The 18,781-nt window shown below is 44.0% G+C and overlaps 1 protein-coding gene across 4 annotated transcripts in view; it reads right to left on the bottom strand.

The window, feature by feature from the left end:
- The window catches only part of tspan15 (tetraspanin 15), a 225,293-nt gene that overhangs the window by 31,866 nt on the left and 174,646 nt on the right, over window positions 1-18,781 (bottom strand). For all 4 annotated transcript variants that reach the window (XM_078565822.1, XM_078565823.1, XM_078565824.1 and 1 more), the window contains 2 exons: window positions 10,276-10,323; window positions 5,350-5,466 (listed from right to left, as the gene is read on the bottom strand). In XM_078565822.1, coding sequence (XP_078421948.1) covers window positions 5,350-5,466; window positions 10,276-10,323 — 165 coding nt within the window. The remainder of the gene's footprint in view (window positions 1-5,349; window positions 5,467-10,275; window positions 10,324-18,781) is intronic.

The following is an 18,781-nucleotide window of genomic DNA, read 5'->3' as shown; positions in this document are numbered from 1 at the left end:
AAATGTTATGAGGGTTCCCGCCTCTACCACCCCCTCAGACAGTGTGTTCCAGATTCCAGCCACCCTCTGGGTAAAAAACATTTTCCTCAAATCCCCACTAAACCTCCTGCCCCTTAAATCTATGCCCCCTGGTTATTGACACCTCCGCTAAAGGGAAAAGTTTCTTCCTACCTACCCTATCTATGCCCCTCATAATTTTGTATACCTCTATCAGGTCTCCCCTCAGTCTTCTATGCTCTAAGGAAAATAACCCTAGCCTATCCAGTCTCTCTTCATAGCTGAAACGCTCCAGCCCAGGGAACATCCTTGTGAATCTCCTCTGCACCCTCTCCAGTACAATCACATCCTTCCTATAGTGTGGTGACCAGAACTGCACACAGTACTCCAGCTGTGGCCTAACTAGCATTTTATACAGCTCCAACATAACCTCCCTGCCCTTATATTCTATGCCTCGGCTAATAAAGGCAAGTATCTCATATGCCTTCTTAACCACCTTATCTACCTGTGCTGCTGCCTTCAGGGATCTATGGACATGTACACCAAGATAAAAAATGGATATGATCCTCCGTACCTCCTAGGGTCCTACCATTGATTGTGTATTCCCTTTGCCATGTTAGTCCTCCCAAAATGCATCACCTCGCACTTCTCAGGATTAAATTCCATTTGCCACTGCTCTGCCCATCTTACCAGCCCATCTATATAGTCCTGTAATCTAAGGCTTTCCCCCTCACTATTTACGACACCAACAATTTTCGTGTCATCTGTGAACATACTGATCATATCTCTTATATTCATGTCTAAATCATTAATGTACACTACAAACAGCAAGGGTCCCAGCACCGATCCCTGTGGTGCATCAGTTGTCACAGACTTCCAATCACAGAAGCAACCTTCGACCTCTACCCTCTGCCTCTTGCCACTAAGTCAATTTTGGATCCAGTTTGCCAAATTGCCCTGGATCCCATGGGCTCTTAACTTCTTGACCATTCTCCCATGTGGGACTTTGTCAAAAACCTTACTGAAGTTCATGTAGATGACATAGAACCACAGAAAAGTTACAACACAGAAGGAGGCCATTCGGCCCATCTTGTCCATGCCAGCCTGAGGACACCCAGGTGCCCTTTCTAATCCCACCTTCCTACACCAAGCCCATAGCCCTGTAGCTTACAGCACTTAGGGTGCAGATCAGGTACTTTTTAAAAGAGTTTAGAGTTTCTGCCTCTACCACCAATTTGGGCAGCGAATTCCAGACACCCGCTACTCTCTGCGTAAAAAAGTTCTTCCTCATGTCCCCCCTACACCTTCTGCCACTTATCTTGAATCTATGTCCCCTGGTTCTAGAATTCTTCACCAAGGGAAACAATTTTATCCTGTTCACTCTGTCTATTCCCCTCATAATTTTGTACACCTCAATCAAGTCGCCGCTCAGCCTTCTTTGTTCTAAGGAAAATAACCCCAACCTATCCAATCTCTCCTCGTAGCTACACTTTTCTAACCCTGGCAACATTCTTGTAAACCTCCTCTGCACTCTCTCCAGAGCTATTACGTCCTTCCTGTAATGTGGTGACCAGAACTGCACACAATATTCCAGTTGTGGCCTCACCAGTGTTTTACACAATTCCAACATTATATCCTTACTTTTATATTCTATACCTCTGCCAATGAAGGAGAGCATTCCATATGCCTTCTTTACAACCTTGTCGACTTGAACTGCTGCCTTCAGGGTCCTGTGTACTTTATGCCAAGATCTCTCACTTCATCTACCCCTCTTAGTATATTCCCATTTATTGTGTAATCCCTGTAACTGTTTGACCTCCCTAAATGTATGACCTCACACTTCTCTATGTTAAAATCCATCTGCCACTTTACCGCCCACTCCACCAAACCATCTATATTGTTTTGGAGATTATGGTTTTCCTCTACACTATCCACTACTCGGCCAATCTTTGCGTCACCTGCAAATTTCCCAATCGTGCCTTCCAAGTTCACGTCCAAATTGTTGATATATAATACAAACAGCAAGGGTCCCAACAGCAACCGCACTACCCTCATCTACACAACTGGCCACCTCCTTGAAAAATTCAATCAAATTTATTAGATCTTTCCCTGACAAAGCCATGCTGACTACCCCTGATTGATCCCTGCCTCTCCAAGTGGAGATTAATCCTGTCTCTCAAAAGTTTTTCCAATAGTTTCCCTTCCACTGATGTTAGGCTCACTGGCTTGTAATTACCTGGTTTATCCCTACTACCCTTCTTGAATAATGGTACCACATTCGCTGTCCTCCAGTCCTCTGGCGCCTCTCCTGTGGCCAGAGAGGATTTGAAAGTTAGTGTCAGAGCCCCTGCAATCTCCTCCCTTGCCTCACATAGAGGCCTGGAATACATCTCACCTGGGCCTGGGGATTTATCCACTTTTAAGACCGCTAAAACCGCTAATACATCCTCCCTTTTAATGCTAATTTGTTCAAGTATATCACAGTCCCCCTCCCTGATTTCTACACCTACATTGCCCTTCTCCATAGTGAACACAGATGAAAAGTAATCATTTAAAACCTCACCAATGTCCCCCGGCTCCACACACAGATTGCCACTTTGGTCCCTAATGGACCTTACTCTTTCCCTGGTTATCCTCTTGCCCTTAATATATTTATAAAATGCCTTTGGACTTTCCTTTATATTGCCCGACAGTGTTTTTTCATGCCCTCTTTGCTCTCTTTAAGTACCCCCCTACACTTTCTATGCTCCTCTAGGGCTTCTGCTATTTTCAGCCCTCTGTATCTGCCATAAGCCTCCTTTTTTTCCTTATACAATCCTCTATACCCCTTGACATCCAGGGTTCCCTGAACTTGTTGGTCCTACCCTTCAACTATACGAGAATATGGTTTCCCTGAACACTCACTGTTTCCTTTTTGAACGGCTCCCACTGGTCTGATGTAGGCTCTCCTACAAGTAGCTGCTCCCAGTCCACTTTGGCCAGATCCTGTCTTATCAATTCAGGACCTTTATTTCTGGTCCATCTTTGTCCTTTCCCATGACTACCTTAAATCTTACAGAGTTATGGTCACAATCCCTGAAATACTCCCCCATTGACACTTCTGAACGGGGATGAAGGGGTTGTCTTATGAAGAAAGGTTGAGCAGGTTGGGCCTATGGCCTATACTCAATGGAGTTTAGAATAATAACAGGTGATCTTATTGAGATATACAAGATTCACAGGAGGCTTGACTGGCTAAATATTGAGAAAATGTTTCCCCTCGTGGGGAAAATAAGTTTAAAATTAAGGGGTCTCCCATTTAAGATGGAGATGAGGAGGAATTTCTTCTCTCAAATGATAGTTAGTCTTTGGAATTCTCTTCCCCAGAAAGCAGTGGAGGATGGGTCATTGAATATATTCAAGGCTGAATTAGACAGATTTTTGATCTATATGGGCATTAAAGGTTATGTTTGGGGGGGTGGCAGGAGGAGCAGGTAAGAAAGTAAGAAAGTGGAGTTAAGGCTGCAATCAGATCAACCATAATCTTATTGAATGGCACAGCAGGTTCAATGGGCTGGATGGGCTACTCTTGCTCCTATTTCTAATGATTTAACAGTTATCAGGATCCAGAGAAAAGATACAAGTTAATTAGAGTTCACAAATAAAAAGGTCTGTGATGTATTTAATCATTTCCACACTTTTAAGTAAGAAAGAATAAAGATAGGGTCTAATGAAATTAACAACTAATGCAGAGCCACTAGTCAGTTGTTAAGGAATATTACTCAGATGCTGGTTTTAAATTAAACTGTGCAAGTAGAATTAGGGAACAGATCCAAGCTAGTAGAAGATAATTTAAGGTTAAATATTCAAAAATTCTTATCTACAATTTGTAATCAATGAGTTGAATAAGTTTCTATATAGAGAAATGAAGGCCAAAACCTTGGAATCATTTAAGAAACAAATGGATATACAATGGGAGAGGGGTTGCGTTGGATCTCTCTGGATGGAGGATTTAAGATGAGGTGAATAGTCTTCCACATCAGCAGTCATCTTTGGATTCTATGCGTGTACTGTACTACCTGTCCACATCGCACTCTTCATCTAACACACACCGCCTCCCTCCTGGGATAAAGTCACTATGTAAATTGCACTAGTGTAAAAGTCATTAGGATCACAAAAATCTGTTCACTGCTGTGAAATACCCAGCACTTCAGGGCATTATTAAGGAATCTTACTGGAATTTCCTTAGTTCTGGACTCTGCTTTCACAATACGACAATAACAAAAGGTTGCAAGAGTGCTTAATAAACCATTCCCTTCCTAGCAGCATTGTGGGTGTACCTATACCACAAGGACTGCAGTGCTTCAAGAAGGCAGCTCATCACCACCTTCTGAAGAGCAATTAGGGATCAGCAATAAATACTGTCCTAGCCGGTGACACGCATGGCTTGTGAATAATAAAAAAATGCATCCTGGGCTTTATAAATAGGAGCCTAGAGTACGAAAGCATGTTACAACTGTGTAAAACACTGGTTCAGCCTCAAATGAATATTGTGTCCTGTTTTGGGCACCACACTTTAAGGAGGATGTGAAGGCATTAGAGAAGGTGCAGGAAAGATTCACGTGAATGGTTTCAAGGATGAGCAAATTCAGTTACATAGATAGATTGGAGACATTGGGGCTGTTCTTCTTGGAGAAAATTAAAGGGAATTTGATAGAGGTGTTCAAATCATGAGGGGTCTGGAAAGAGTAGATAAAAGGAAACTGTTCTTATTGGTGGAAGGATTATGAATGAGGGTGGACAGATTTAAGGTAATTGGTAAAAGAATCATGGTGACATGAGGAAAAACTTTTTCACACAGCAAGTGGTTGGGATCTGGAATGCCCTGCCCGAGAGTGTAGCGGAGGCAGGTTTAATCGAGGCACTCAAGAGGGAATTAGATCATTATCTGAAAAAGAAAAACCTGCCGGGCTATGCAGGAAAGGTGGGGAAGTGGCACTAGGCAAAGTGATCCTTTAGAGAGCCAGCACAGACACTACAGGCTGAATAGCCTCCTTCAGTGCTTTAACCATTCTACGATTCTACAAAAAGTGGATGTCTTGCCTATCAGGATTTATTTTGTATTTTAACTGTCTACCTTCTCTTTAGCTTTGATTTTTAATGAGCTTCTTGTGCTGAATGACAGAAAGAAGCAAACACTAGTGTCTCATTCACTCATGGATTAAGGCTGGTGAGTCTGCGTGGGAGCTGGGGGCTTGGGTTTCATGCAGATCCGCAGGGTACCATGCCAAGTCTACACAAGCAACATTTGGGAAAGTCCTGATGATTTCATGCTTTGATCATGAAATAAGCCCATAATAAAGCCAAAGTTACCTGTGGTGCAATTATACCTAGCAGAAGGCCAGCCATTGCTGCATAGTGTCCCAAGAACCAATTCAGCACTGCATCTGTGCACCCACCGACGTAGATGATATGAAAGAGATTCAAACGCTGTGGATAAAATGTGAAATATGGATCAAATCCTCTTAATAGTTTGATGAAATATAACTTCTGATACACAAGTACTGAATGGAGATCAGAACCTTCTCCACCAATGAGACAAGAATCAAGAAAAAAGTGAACTTTTCACGTAGGAGCCTGTGCACCAGAACCAACTCGTGCACAGGACACAGAACCAGCCTGCGCACAGAACACGGAACCGGCCTGCGCACAGGACACGGAACCAGCCTGTGCACAGGACATGGAACCAGCCTGCGCACAAAACACAGAACCAGCCTGCGCACAGGTCACATAAACTGCCTGCGCACAGGACACTGAACCAACCTGCACACAGGACACTGAACCAGCCTGTGCACAGGACACCAAACTGCCTGCGCACAAGACACGAAACTGCCTGAGCACAGGACCCAGGACCAGCCTGCACACAGGACTTGGAACAAGCCTGCGCACAGGTCTCGGCACGAGCCTACACACAGGACGCAGAACCAGCCTGCGCACAGGATGTGGAACCAGCCTGCGCACAAGACTAGGAACCACCATACGCATAATACTTTGAACAATGCCTGCGCACAGGACCCAGGATCAGCTTGTGAACAGGACCTGGGATAGCCTGTGCACAGGACCCAGGACCAGCCTGTGACCAGGACCTGGGATAGCCTGCGCACAGGACCCAGGACCAGCCTGTGCACTGGAACCAGCATGCGTACTTGGCTCCAGCCTGCGCACAATACACTGAACCAGCCTGCGCAAAGGATCCAGCATGTGTACAGGACTCAACCAATATGCGTACAGGGCTTCGAACAAGCCAGCGCACAGGAACCAGCATGTGCACGGAATTCAGATCCAGCCTGCGCTCAGGACTCAGAACCAGCCTGCGCACAGGCCTTGGAACAGCCTCCGCACAGGAGCCAGAAACTCAGAACCATCTGCACACAAGGCTGGGAACCAGATGCGCACAAGAACCAGCCTGCGCACAGGACTCCGAAATGCAGAGCCAGCCTGTGCACAGGACTCAGAACCAGCCTGCACACAGGATACAGAATCAGTAACCAACATGTACATTGGACTCTTAACCAATCTATACATGGGAAATACAACTTTTGTAAATTATCGGCAACTCAAATCCCTGCAAAAATCAGGCGGGGGCTGTTGCCCTGCTAAATTTGTCATTGCTGTGCCCATTCTGTGCCTGTACAACATGCTCAATGTTGTTTACTTTAGGTCTCATCATGCTTAGATTTGGAATAACCTGCCAACAATCATTCAAGGTTATTAGAAACAGATTCTCAGTACTTAGCATTACCGAGGCTGGTATTTATTGCCCATCCCTAGTTGCCTTTGAGATGGTATTCTCTTGAAACACTGTAGTCCGTGTAGTGAAGGTACTTCCACAGTGCCTCTAATAACCGCAAACTTTTGTGCCAGATGTTGTGCTCTGGGTTTATTTGATGTCTCAATAATGAGATCTTAAGACTTGCATATTTAAACATGAACCATTTATCGTTAATTTTTAACTATGTACAGATCCCAGTTAATGGCATGCATGGTACTGCTACCAACTGTCACCAGCTGCTTCTAGAATGTTCTCTCTTAGTCTAATACCATGTGACTCTATACATCATACAGTGGGCGGTGCTATTCTCCAGTCACACATTAACCCTTGCTCTGCCAAGCACCTTTACATTACAATGGCATGCAAGCGCGTGGAACATCATACAAAATCCCTCTTTCTTTTCCAAAAAGAAAACTTTCCTCCCTTCCAACAGAGTATAAAACAATCTTTACTTGCTATCCCTTCTCCTCCACCTCAAGTCTCTGACTTTATAAATTCAGATGGTCTTGAGGCTTGACAGTCCTTCCACACCTTGGCCTGTCGTGTTTTGAGGAGTGGTAGTGGTGCTCTGTGTTTCTGGTACTTGGTTTTCTCCATTTGATTTGCTTTGTGTGCTCCTTTGAGTTGTGTTTCTCTTTATTAACAATCCGTCCGCTTTTTTTGGACACTGTGGGTTTGTCTTGCTCCTTCCCAAGGGAATGTGCACTCCACTCGTTCCTAGAGTGGACTTGAATTTTCTTTTTCCATGGTGTCTGCCATCTTCTTGCTGGACGCATACATTTTGCAAATGGAGCCTTCATTTCCACTTGTTTCCCTATTGCAGCCAAACATTTCTTTGCTGTTTTATTTTCAGGTCACTTAGCAAGCTTATGGATCTTTTCATTCAGCTCAATGGTTCTCAGTGCGCCTGAGCCATCCAGTGCTTTTTCTTCACCTAGCTCCTTGTGCTTCAGTGTTGGGTTTACATTTTCTGATCTTATTTCTGTCTTTTCTTTCTCTGTCTGCAACAGAACTCTGTCCTTGTCTTTCATTTTGGTTTCACTGTTTGATCTATCTCCGGTGAAGTCTTAACATTTTTCAGTTCTGTAATTGTTTTTTCTTATTCATTCATGGGATGTGGGCTTCGCTGGCTAGGCCAACATTTATTGCTAGCTGCCCTTGAGAAGGTGGTGGTGGGCTACTTTCTTGAACCGCTGCTGTCCATGTGGTGCATGAGGTACCACCCACAGTGCTGTTAGAGAGGGAATTCCAGGATTTTGACCCAGCGACAGTGAAGGAACGGCAATACATTTCCAAGTCAGAATGGTGAGTGACTTGGAGGGGAACTTCCGGGTGGTGGTGTTCCCATCTATCTGCTGCTCTTGTCCTTCTACATGGTAGTGGTGGTGGGTTTGGAAGGTGCTATCTAAGGAAACTTCATGAAATCCTGCGATGCATCTTGTAGGTGGTACACACTGCTGCTACTGTGCGTCGGCAGTGGAAGGAATGAATGTTTGTGGATGTGGTGCCAATCAAGCGGGCTGCTTTGCCCTGGACGGTGTCAAGCTTCTGAGTGTTGTTGGAGCTGCACTCATCCAGGCAAGTGGAGAGTATTCCATCACAATCCTGACTTGTGCCTTGTAGATGGTGGGCATGCTTTGGTGTTTAAGAGGCAGCTTGACAAATACATGAATAGGATGGGAATAGAGGGATACGGACCCTGGAAATGCAAAATGTTTTAGTTGATGGGCAATATGATCGGCGCAGGCTTGGAGGGCCAAAGGGCCTGTTCCTGGGCTGTACTTTTCTTTGCTCTTGTTCTTTGAGTCAGGAGGTGAGTTACTCATCACATGAATCCTAGCCTCTGACCTGTTCTTGTTGCCACAATATTTATATGACTAGTCCAGTTCAGTTTCTGGTCAATGGTAACCCCCCCAGGATGTTGATAGTCGGGGATGATAATGCAATTGAACATCAAGGGGCGATGGTTGGATTCTCTCCTGTTGGAGATGGTCATTGCCTGGCACTTGTGTGGTGTGAATGTTACTTGCCACTTGTCAGCCCAAGCCTGGATATTGTCCAGGTCTTGCTGCATTTGGACATGGACTACTTCAGTATCTGAGGAGTCGCGGATGCTGCTGAACATTGTGCAATCATCAGCGAACATCCCCACTTCTGACCTTATGATGGAAGGAAGGTCATTGGTGAAGCAGCGGAATATGGTTGGGCCAAGGACACTACCCTGAGGAACTCCTGCAGTTATGTCCTGGAACTGAGATGACTGACCTCTAAAAACCACAACCATCTTCCTTTGTTCTAGGCATGACTCCAACCAGTGGCGCGTTTTCCCTCTGATTCCCATTGACTCCAGTTTTGCTAGGGTTGTGTTACTCATGGCTTCGTTATCTGAAAGCTTTTCCTTTCAGTGTCTTCTATTTTCCATTCAATTAGTTCTTCAGTTCTTCAGTCTGTTTCTTGTAGCTTTCGGCCTTCTCCTGGAATACTGAACATTGCTGAGTCTTCTCTGCCAACTGGTTCTTCAGTTTGTTCAGAGTGACGTTAAATTAATTTTGTTCCTCTTCGCAATTTCCCAGGGGAATAAACTTTGACCTGAGGGATTCTTGTAGCGTGTGAAGGTCTTTTAACAGGCTTTTCTTATCTTTGAAAAGCTCGCTTGCTTCATCTTGAGTTTTCCTGTAATTCAATAGTCTCCTTGAGTTTCTTCTGCTGTGCTTCCATTCTGCTGTTTAAGACACCATTCATTTCTTCATGATGCTGAATGACTACGCATTTCTTTTGCATTTGATCTTGAAGGGCAATCAACTGTTCCTTAAACTGTTTATTTTCTTGTTGACTTCGTGCCAACTCACTCTGGGCTTCACTGCATCGTTTCGTTGACTCAGCTTAATTTTGCACTTCAAATCTTCCAGTTCAGTTCAAATGTGAACATTTTTGTAGACCAGCTTCATTTACATTTTGCATATTTTGTTTCTTTTGAATTACCTCAGATAGCTTGCCTTCATTCACAGCCATCCAAGCACTCCGCACTGCCATCTGTTTTTGCAATTTGGGGACTGCATCAGTACTTTCCAGAAACACTATTTTTGAAACTTGAAGCTGCTTCTCAGCAGGTAAATGATCTATATAAATGACTCCTGCCACTGGAAAACTTTCTGCCGAACCCCCATTGTCTTTTTTTTTTATCTCACTCTCGGTCAGTTGCAGACTTGATGTCAAAAAGAGTCATTTTCAGCACACCTCTGGAATTCAGTTCTTTTCTTAAGGCTATAATGAGGTCTGGAGCCAAGTGACTCTTGGTGGGGGGGAGGGGAGGGACCGGAGGGGAGGGACCCAACTGAGCATCACACATGACGAGTGGCTGGTTTGAGGTGTAGCCAGAAACTACAATTTTAGGAGAAGAGGTAGGGAATGGCTGTAACAGAAAGAAAAATAAAACATAACATTTTAAAAATGTTAAAAGTACTTACATTTTGATTAAGGGTTTTATAACCACACATTGTATTGGCAACATCCGTCTGAAATGAAAAGAAAACACACCATTAATTTTTATAAAGAGCAAATTGTTTTCTGTCAGTTGAAAAAACCTGTCTTAAAATTCCCATTTAAACATAGTATTATATAGAACTGAAGCAGATTAGAGCACCAGCAACGATGAAGAAAAAAAGTCTTTTTATTCTCATTAACTTTATCTGATAAAACTGGCATCACAAATGATTCCCTTAGAGTTCCTCAGAGACCTCCCACTATTTCAGTGCTGTTCCACTCAGCGATGAGTACATGGTCCTCAGGCCAGCAGAGGTACAGGTAGGAATCTCCGCACCTCTAATGTCATTCAGAAGTCTTGAATGACACTATCCAGCCCAGAATGAAGGAACACTTGGATGGGTTGGCCACCTACTGCCTCATCAACTTTTCCTTTTACTCTGGCACCATTGTTGGCCACCCCTTCTCTGGCGACTATGAGTAAATGACAGCAGGGTCCCCATTGCAATTATCCCCCTCCATCTCATTTATTGCTACTTCCTGGGAAAGTCATAGGAAAGGTGGCAGAAGGCACCAGGCAGCAGTGGTATAGGTCTTGAGGCTTCTCTCTCCCCTCTGGGGCAGTGGGCTCTGTAAGGTCTCCTCTCCATCCAGTCTGATCCCAAAACCTCACCTGCTGAATGTCCCAGACTCAGGATACATGCTGTAATATCCCCAAGCATCAGGGCACACTCTGCAATATTCCCAAATCTACGACACACACTGTAATATTCCCAAACATCAAGACACATTGTGTAATATTCCCGAAGTCCAGACACACACCATAATATTCACAAACAACAGGACATACATTGTAATGTTCCCAAACATCAAGTCACACACCACAATATTCTGAAAATTCCAGGCTACACATTGTAATATTCCCATCAGGACACACACTGTAATATTCCCAAACATCAGGGCACACAGTGTAATGTTCCCAACAATCAGGACACACACTGTAATATTCCCAAATATCGGGGCACACACTAATATTTCCAAAGTCCTGGACATGATGGCCCACGTCTACCAACCTTGCTAAATATCACATTCACTCTCTATGTATCCTGCCAAATGGCTGATGCTTACCTCCACTTTGGTACTTGTTCCCTTGAAGTGTCATGGGCTTGAAAAAAGTTAGTTAAAAATGTGGTATGTAATGCTCTCTTCAAGCTGAGTTCCCCACCTGGAGTGTGGAATTACTGAATTTACCCTTAAAGATAAAAAGTTGCTTTATCCATATTACGCGTAAAGATTTACTTATGTCAATGCAGGAAGCAAAATAATATATATTAAGTTTGTAAAAACTAATCAAACCCACTTACTTCAATGTCTCTAGGAAGGTCAGCGGTCTTTTGTAAACTTCTTTTCAAATTCTCTCAAGTGGAGAAGTGCATCCCTCCCCAACAAAGGTGGTGTCTCTGACTCAGTGAGGAGTTCATGGGAAATTGAGGATACAATTTCAGTCTAACCCGCCATTTCAGAGCAACACACTGCCCAATTTTGCTTTCCATTAATGTCATTAATTTTCCACCTGATTCCATGAGTTTTCCACTTGGTGAGTTAGGTTAAAATTCGCTCCCTAGTGTTTACAGGCGCATTAGTTCCTTCCCAAAAATCCTTAATTCTTACTTTTCAATTAACACCAGGGCTTGGAGTTTCACCAGCGCAAGTTTCTGTTAATTCCACTCATTAGCAGGCTTTCGAGCCGGTGTCAAATGTTAAGCTGGAACTTGTGGAAGCAAAGACACTAACAGCTTTGTTTTGAATGGATTTGAATGATTGTTTTAATTTACTAAGGAACTGGCTACAATAGCTTAATCTAACAGAAAATAATTTTGTTTACTTTAAGTCACTTACATTTAAAATTATGTTGCTTGGAGGCAGTGGATTGATACTTATTTAAAACGCTCACTTTTGTGATAAACCAATTTTCAGGTGTGTTAAGCAAATGTTACTGACTTACCACTCCTAGATATATCAAGGAATACTTCTCAAAGCAAATTCTATTTTTAAATTAATTTCTAAAATGTTGCCCAATTGCACTGGTTCATGGCAGATTTTGTGTTCAGTAGTATGCAAATAAATGTGATCAGAAATTGAAGGGAAAAAATACACTTTTCAAAAGAGGTGTAAGTTTGGATGCAATTTATGCAGGAATCTAGAAATTGTGCCTAGAGCAGAAACTCAGTTTTATTGATCTGCCCATTAGTGCGACTACTGATTGTGAATAATTGTTAGACAAGTTGTACTGCATGTTAATTTTCATCATTTTTGTTGTGGTCAGATACTGGAGTGAAGTCTTCAGCTATAACTGTGGTTACATTATAGCTGGTACAAAATATGAAAGGGCTTTTGCTGCCATAGGAACATAGAAAGAGTAGAGCATTTAGACCCTCGAGCATGTTCTGCCATTCAATGAGATCATGGCTAATGTGCGACCTATCTCCATATACCTAACTTTGTCCCAGATCTTTTATTACTTCTGTATAAAAAAATCTATAACAACCAATTGCATTTGCAGAAGAGTTCAAAATTTCTACCAGCTTTTTATGTTTTCTGAACTTCATTCTTCAAAAGTCTGACTCTATTTTATAGACTATGCCCCCTAGTTCTAGACTCACGAACCAGTGGAAATAGTTTCCCTCTATCAACCCTATCCGTTCCCTTTAATATCATGAAAAAAATTATCAGATCATCCTTAACCTGCTCAATTCCAGTGAACACAATCCTAGTTTGTGTAATTTAACCCCTGGAGTCTAGGTATGATTCTAGCAAAACAAAAGCAAAATATGGAGGATGCTGGAGACCTGAAATAAGAACAGAAAATCCTGGAAATATTCAGCAAGTCAGGCAACATTGTGGAACGAGAAACAGAGTTAATGTTTCAGGTCTGTGACATTTCATCAAAACTAGAAAAAATTAGAAATGTGATAGGTTTTAAGCAGTTGAAAAGGTGAGAATATGAACAAAAGGGAAGGTCTGTAATAGGGTGGAAAACACAAGAGATTAAATGACAAATGAGTTGGTGGTGATGCGACAAGGAAAGAAACCGAAGATGTGACTAGAGATGGGACTGGCAGAATGATGAACAGCTGCCATCCAAATGCAAAAACAGAGAGAGAAGGGAGTAAAACCAAAACCTGCAAAAAAGGAAACGAGGTGAGGGCAGAATTTACAATCAAACATTGTTAAACTAAATATTGAATTCAGAAGGCTGTAAGGTGCCTAATCGAAAGATGAAATGCTGCTCCTTGAGTTTATGTTGAGTTTCATTGGAACATTGCAGAAAGTATTAAGGCCACTATTTTTCTTGATCTACAGTAATGGCCTAGACTTTGGTGCGCAGGGGGAAATTTCAAAATTTGCAGATGACACAAAACTTGTGAAATATTGTGAACAGTGAGGAGGATAGTGGCAGATTTCAAAAGGACATAGACAGGCTGGTGGAATGGATGGACACGTGGCAGGTGAGATGTAATTTTTTCAAAATTCTTTTAATGGGACATAGGCCAACATTTTTATCGCCCATCCCAAATTGCCCTTGAGAAGGTGGTGGTGAGCCACCTTCTTGAATCACTGCAGTTCATGAGGTGTAGGTATACCTACAGAGCAGAGAAATGTGAAGTGATACATTTTGGTAGGAAGAATGAGTAGAGACAATATAAAGGGTACAATTCTAAAGGGGTGCAGGAGCTGAGGGACCTGGAGTACAAGTGCACACATCATTGAAGGTGGCAGGGCAGGTTGATAAAATGGTTAAAAAGCAACCTGGGGTTAATGAATAGGGTTACAGAGTGCAAAAGCAAGGAAGTTATGGTAAACCTGTATAAAACTCTGGCTCAACCTCAACTGCAGTATTCAATCCAGTTCTTGGCACCATTCTTTAAGGAAGTGAAGAGAAGGCATTAGAGAGGGTGGAGAAAAGTGTCTTGAGAATGGTTCCAATGATGAAGAACTTCGGTACATGTATAGATTGGAGAAGCTGGGGTAGTTCTGTTTGGAGAAAAGAAAGTTGAGTGGAGATTTGATAGAAATGTTCAAAATCATGAGGGGTCTGGACAGAGTTGATCAGGAGAAGCTGTTCTCATTGGCAGAAGGCTTGCTAACCAGAGAACACTGATTCAAGATAAATGGCAAAAGAACCAAAGGCAACACGCGGAAAAATATTTTTACATAGCGAATGGTTAGGGTCTGGAATGCAATGCACTGCCTGAGAGTGTGGCGGTGATTCAATCATGGTTTTCAAAATGGATTTGAATAATTACTTGGAGAGAAAATCTTTGCAGAGCTCCACGGAAAAGGCAGGACAGTGGGACTAGCTCAGTTGCTCTTGCTGAGCCGGCATGGATACAATGGGCTGAATGGGCTCCTGTGCTGCAGCCATTGTTATGATCAGACGGGGGGGGGGGGGGCAGGGCGATGCTGATCATAATCCCTTGCATCTTTAATCAGTTCAAATAGCTCCCCTCAATTCCCTCTCATGATTTGATTGTAACAGGCTTTTTTGAAATGGATGTACTTGCCAATTCAGTGTTTAACTGTTTATGCACTGTGATCACAAAAGAACCATTTGGACAGGTTTTCTTGAGTTTAAGAAAAAAAGAGGTTGGCTTTGCTGTACTTAAACCAATCTAAGTAAAATAATAAAATCCACTCCGACTTTCACACACACACAGGCACACACTCTGGAAGTTCACACGTGTACACAAAAAGATTACAGAGTGAAGGAGGATAGATTGGTTAAATTAGAGTCCAGGGAAATAAAAGAGGTATACAATCTGTGGGGGTTGGTGACTTGGCTGGCTTCAGGCTGAATTTAGTGGTCTTGCCACCTTCCCTCGGTGGTCCCATGCTTCCGATTTAAAGATGTACACGGCTGATTTGGTTGTTGTCCTGGAGACAGTAGTGGGGAGTTGTCTTTCAAGGAGTTTCTGTCTGCAGCAGGGGTGTTCTTGGGGAAGGTCATGGTCAGTAAACAGGGTTCAAAGCTTGCAAGGTGGGTTGCAGAGAGAAAGATGAAGGGAGACCCCACTTGAGACTTCTCTCATCAGCTTCTCAGCTGCTTGTCCTTCTTACTGCAGAGAAAGAAGAAGCTTAGGCATAAAGGGTGGGCCTGTCACATGACCATCATCCAGTGATTCATACATGGTTTACTAATGTATTCCCCCTTCTAACCTTAATCAATTCATGTCTGGGAATCTCCCTCCCACAGCCAGAGTCCCACTGTTCAAATGATTGAGCTTAATTGTTTGTCTCCACCACTTGTTTAGGTGAGTGCTTGATGCCTTGCTAATGGGGACAAGATAAGTGGTTCACTCATATTTCCCAAGTCATTGTCCTTGTGGGGTCTTTGCAGATAGTGTCTCCATCTCAATAGATGTGGATTGTACAGTGATACAAATTGGGATAGCCATCTTTAGCTGTGAGCTCAAGTCACCTTTAATCTCTGTGTTTTAAAATCTCTGTTTTTAAAAGTTCAATTTGAGTTTTCAGCTGTGGATTAAAAATCATTATTTGACATAAATCACCTTGTTGTGGCACCTCCACACCATGTGAAATGAAATATGACGACAGGGGCATTTCGTTATAAGGTTGTAAATAAAAAACACATGCACACACATTCATCCTCAAACACATACTTATCAATCTTACACTGCTATAGCTATATTCTGTTTAAGTTTTATGTCTGGGATGATTCTGTCCTGAGTTTCTCATCACCCTCTTTGGACGAGGCACAATTTCAGTTAAATCTTGTCGGTTTTGGGGTCTGGCTTAAGGAAGGCATGGCTTCAGAACCCAGTCCCTTCTGGTGTTTTCTTCTAAATCCCTTTTAGGTATCTTCCAGGGGGGGGTCTGGGTGTTCACTAGCATCTGGTGGTAGTGCCCTAGCTATGTTAATGCCAGTAGACACAAAGGGTGGAATTTTCTGGTCCTGCCAGCAGCGGGAATCATGGCAGGTGGGTGGGGGAGCCTAATTCAGCGGAAGGCAAAAAATTTGTTGCCCCATGGCAGGATAAACTGTTGGGATTCTGTTCTCCCGACTTTCAAGGCATGTTAAAGGCTGGTTGAGCTTCCTGATGAACCGTGTTGGGAACCCCATTTGCATGGATTAGCATCTCATGCATGTTTATTAAAAGGGCACTTTGCTAGAATTAGATTCACCTTCCAAATTAAGTTCCCTGCCAGCGAGAATTTAGAGCGTTCAGTTTTACGATTGTATATGAGGCATGCACCTGGCGAGCTTCACTTCTTCCACGATTTTGAGGTCTGTAGATGTTGCTTTCTCCTTCTTGGGGGACCTCACATAACTTTACTTGGGTGCTGTTAGCAAACACTGTACCAAGGATGGACAAAGGAGGCAGGTGAAGGCTGGAAGGGGGAATGGGGTAGAGTGAAAGGGTAAGCAAAGGCTGGACAGGGGAGGCAGGTTTACGGGGGAAGTGGGTGAGAATGTCCAGGGGCGTGGGGGGGAACTGTCTGAAGAGAGTGGTGTCCTGGAGGAAAGCTCAGAGTACTGGTGATAGGAGGGAACAGTCACATTCTGAGGGTGTTGTGGGATGTAGCAGGGTGGCAGGTTCAGGGTGAGAATCTGGTAGTTGAAGGTTTCATCGGGTAGATCATGGAGGGGAACTAGACAGGTTGCTCGGATAATGAGAGGAGGCAGGTTCAGAGTGGGCATGGCGATGGTAACAGGTGTCGACTCTGAGGGGAGGAAAGGCATGTGGAGGTGGATTGTGATAGGGTCTAGAGTAATGGAGGGAGGTTCAAGAGTGACAGAGGGGAGAGGAATAGTAATATTGGGTGGGTCAAGGGTGATGGGGGAAGTTGGTGGGTGACAGAGGGAGGGTAGAAGGTGGTGGAGTGAGTCTGAAAGATGGCATGCACTATTTTTCCAAAGCTGATCTTAATCGTGCAGTTAATGCGTCAGCGGGATCCCTCGAAGTGGGAGGAGGGTCTTTTTGGGTGGATGGAGTTCAAGGTCAACACAAGTGGCTGACGAAAGGGGCACCCTAATAATTATGTGGCAACTGGATGTCAAAGATGGTCACTTGTGTTCTCCACGCTATGGTGAAGCCTGCATTGCAGGAGATTTGTTCCTGACTCATGGGTCTCATAACATTGAGATCCCAACAAGATGTGGAACTGCCATCCATTCTGTGCCATTTACCACTGGCTGCAGTCAGAGGCAGGGATGACGGGAGGGAGGTGGATGCCTCCAAGGGGCACAGCTGGTGGCCAACTTGCAACTCCAAACCTCCATCTTCCCAGGTGATTGCCATGGCTGACAAGGGCTCAGGTTGTTAGTCTTTCTATGCTGCCAAGGCAATGGTCTCTCTATAGAGTTTCGAGGGTAATGGAGACAAGCAAAAAGGCTGCTTGCACATGGCTCTCATCAGCCTGGTTAAAGAGCAGTATCTCCATATGCATTCATGTGTGAATGGAAGGAACACCCATCTCCGGTCCTCCAGCATGTCGTTTACCTGGAAGGGGTGGGTGGGGATGCCATATCTAGATGGGGAACAGGTGAAGGGCTTAGCACATGCCTGCTGGCTTTGAGACAGAGGGGAAACCTATAAAGGACACGTTTACTAAATGTATCACTTCAATTCATTCACACATCCACTGAGGCATCAATGATGCAGGCTGCAGGCAACCCTGACTTGGTACTGGCTCTCATCCAAATGAGGAGAAGGAGGGTCCACCACCGGGTGATACAGGGTCAGGAGGAGCAAGGGCCTGAGCAGCAAGAGGCAGCAGGGGCTCTATAAGGTCAAGGTGAACATGGACCACTGCAACAGCGGGCATTGGCCCGACCATGGGTGCATCACCCGTGGTGTCTTATCTAGAGATGAGTGAAAGGCAGTTCCGGGGGCACCCTCGTATATCCCAGGATGTGGTTGCTCACATCTGTGAGCTTCTCCAGTATGAGCTGTGGCTGCAAGGAGGAGTGCCGCAGAGCTCCTGGCTGGCAATGAGTGAATGTCTGTCCGGGTGCCCTTTAAAAACGGCACCAGGACCTTTGACCCCGTAAGTTAAGTGTGGGGCAGGCGACTTTCTGCCCACCACGCCACGAGATTCACTGAGCTTCTCGCTGCTGCATAATTAACAAACTGAAAAGTGGAAGATCCCTTGTGTTCATCTGCCCCACCACCCAGTAGGAATCAGCGACTTTCACGCCCACCAATAGGTGGTTACCAGAATGGAAAATTCCACCCACAGTCTTTGGTGGGCTGTGAATTCAGAGGGAGGTCAGGTTCAACTCTAAGGTCTTGGGGAGAATCACATTTCACAGGTTGCTGAGATTAAAGCCTTGTACTATGCAAATTTCTGTTACTGCATAGTTGCACTGCCTGTCCAGTCTTTAACCTTGTAACTGATGTTTCTACCACCCATGAGTTTAATAGTTCAGTTTCTGGGACCTTGACAAAATTTATTTCTAGGCATGAT

The sequence above is a fragment of the Cetorhinus maximus genome, chromosome 20, assembly GCF_964194155.1.
Source record: "Cetorhinus maximus chromosome 20, sCetMax3.hap1.1, whole genome shotgun sequence".
Taxonomy (NCBI): Eukaryota; Metazoa; Chordata; class Chondrichthyes; order Lamniformes; family Cetorhinidae; genus Cetorhinus; species Cetorhinus maximus.
The sequence above is the reverse complement of the archived record's forward strand: the minus strand, read 5'-3'. Positions and strand labels throughout refer to the sequence as shown.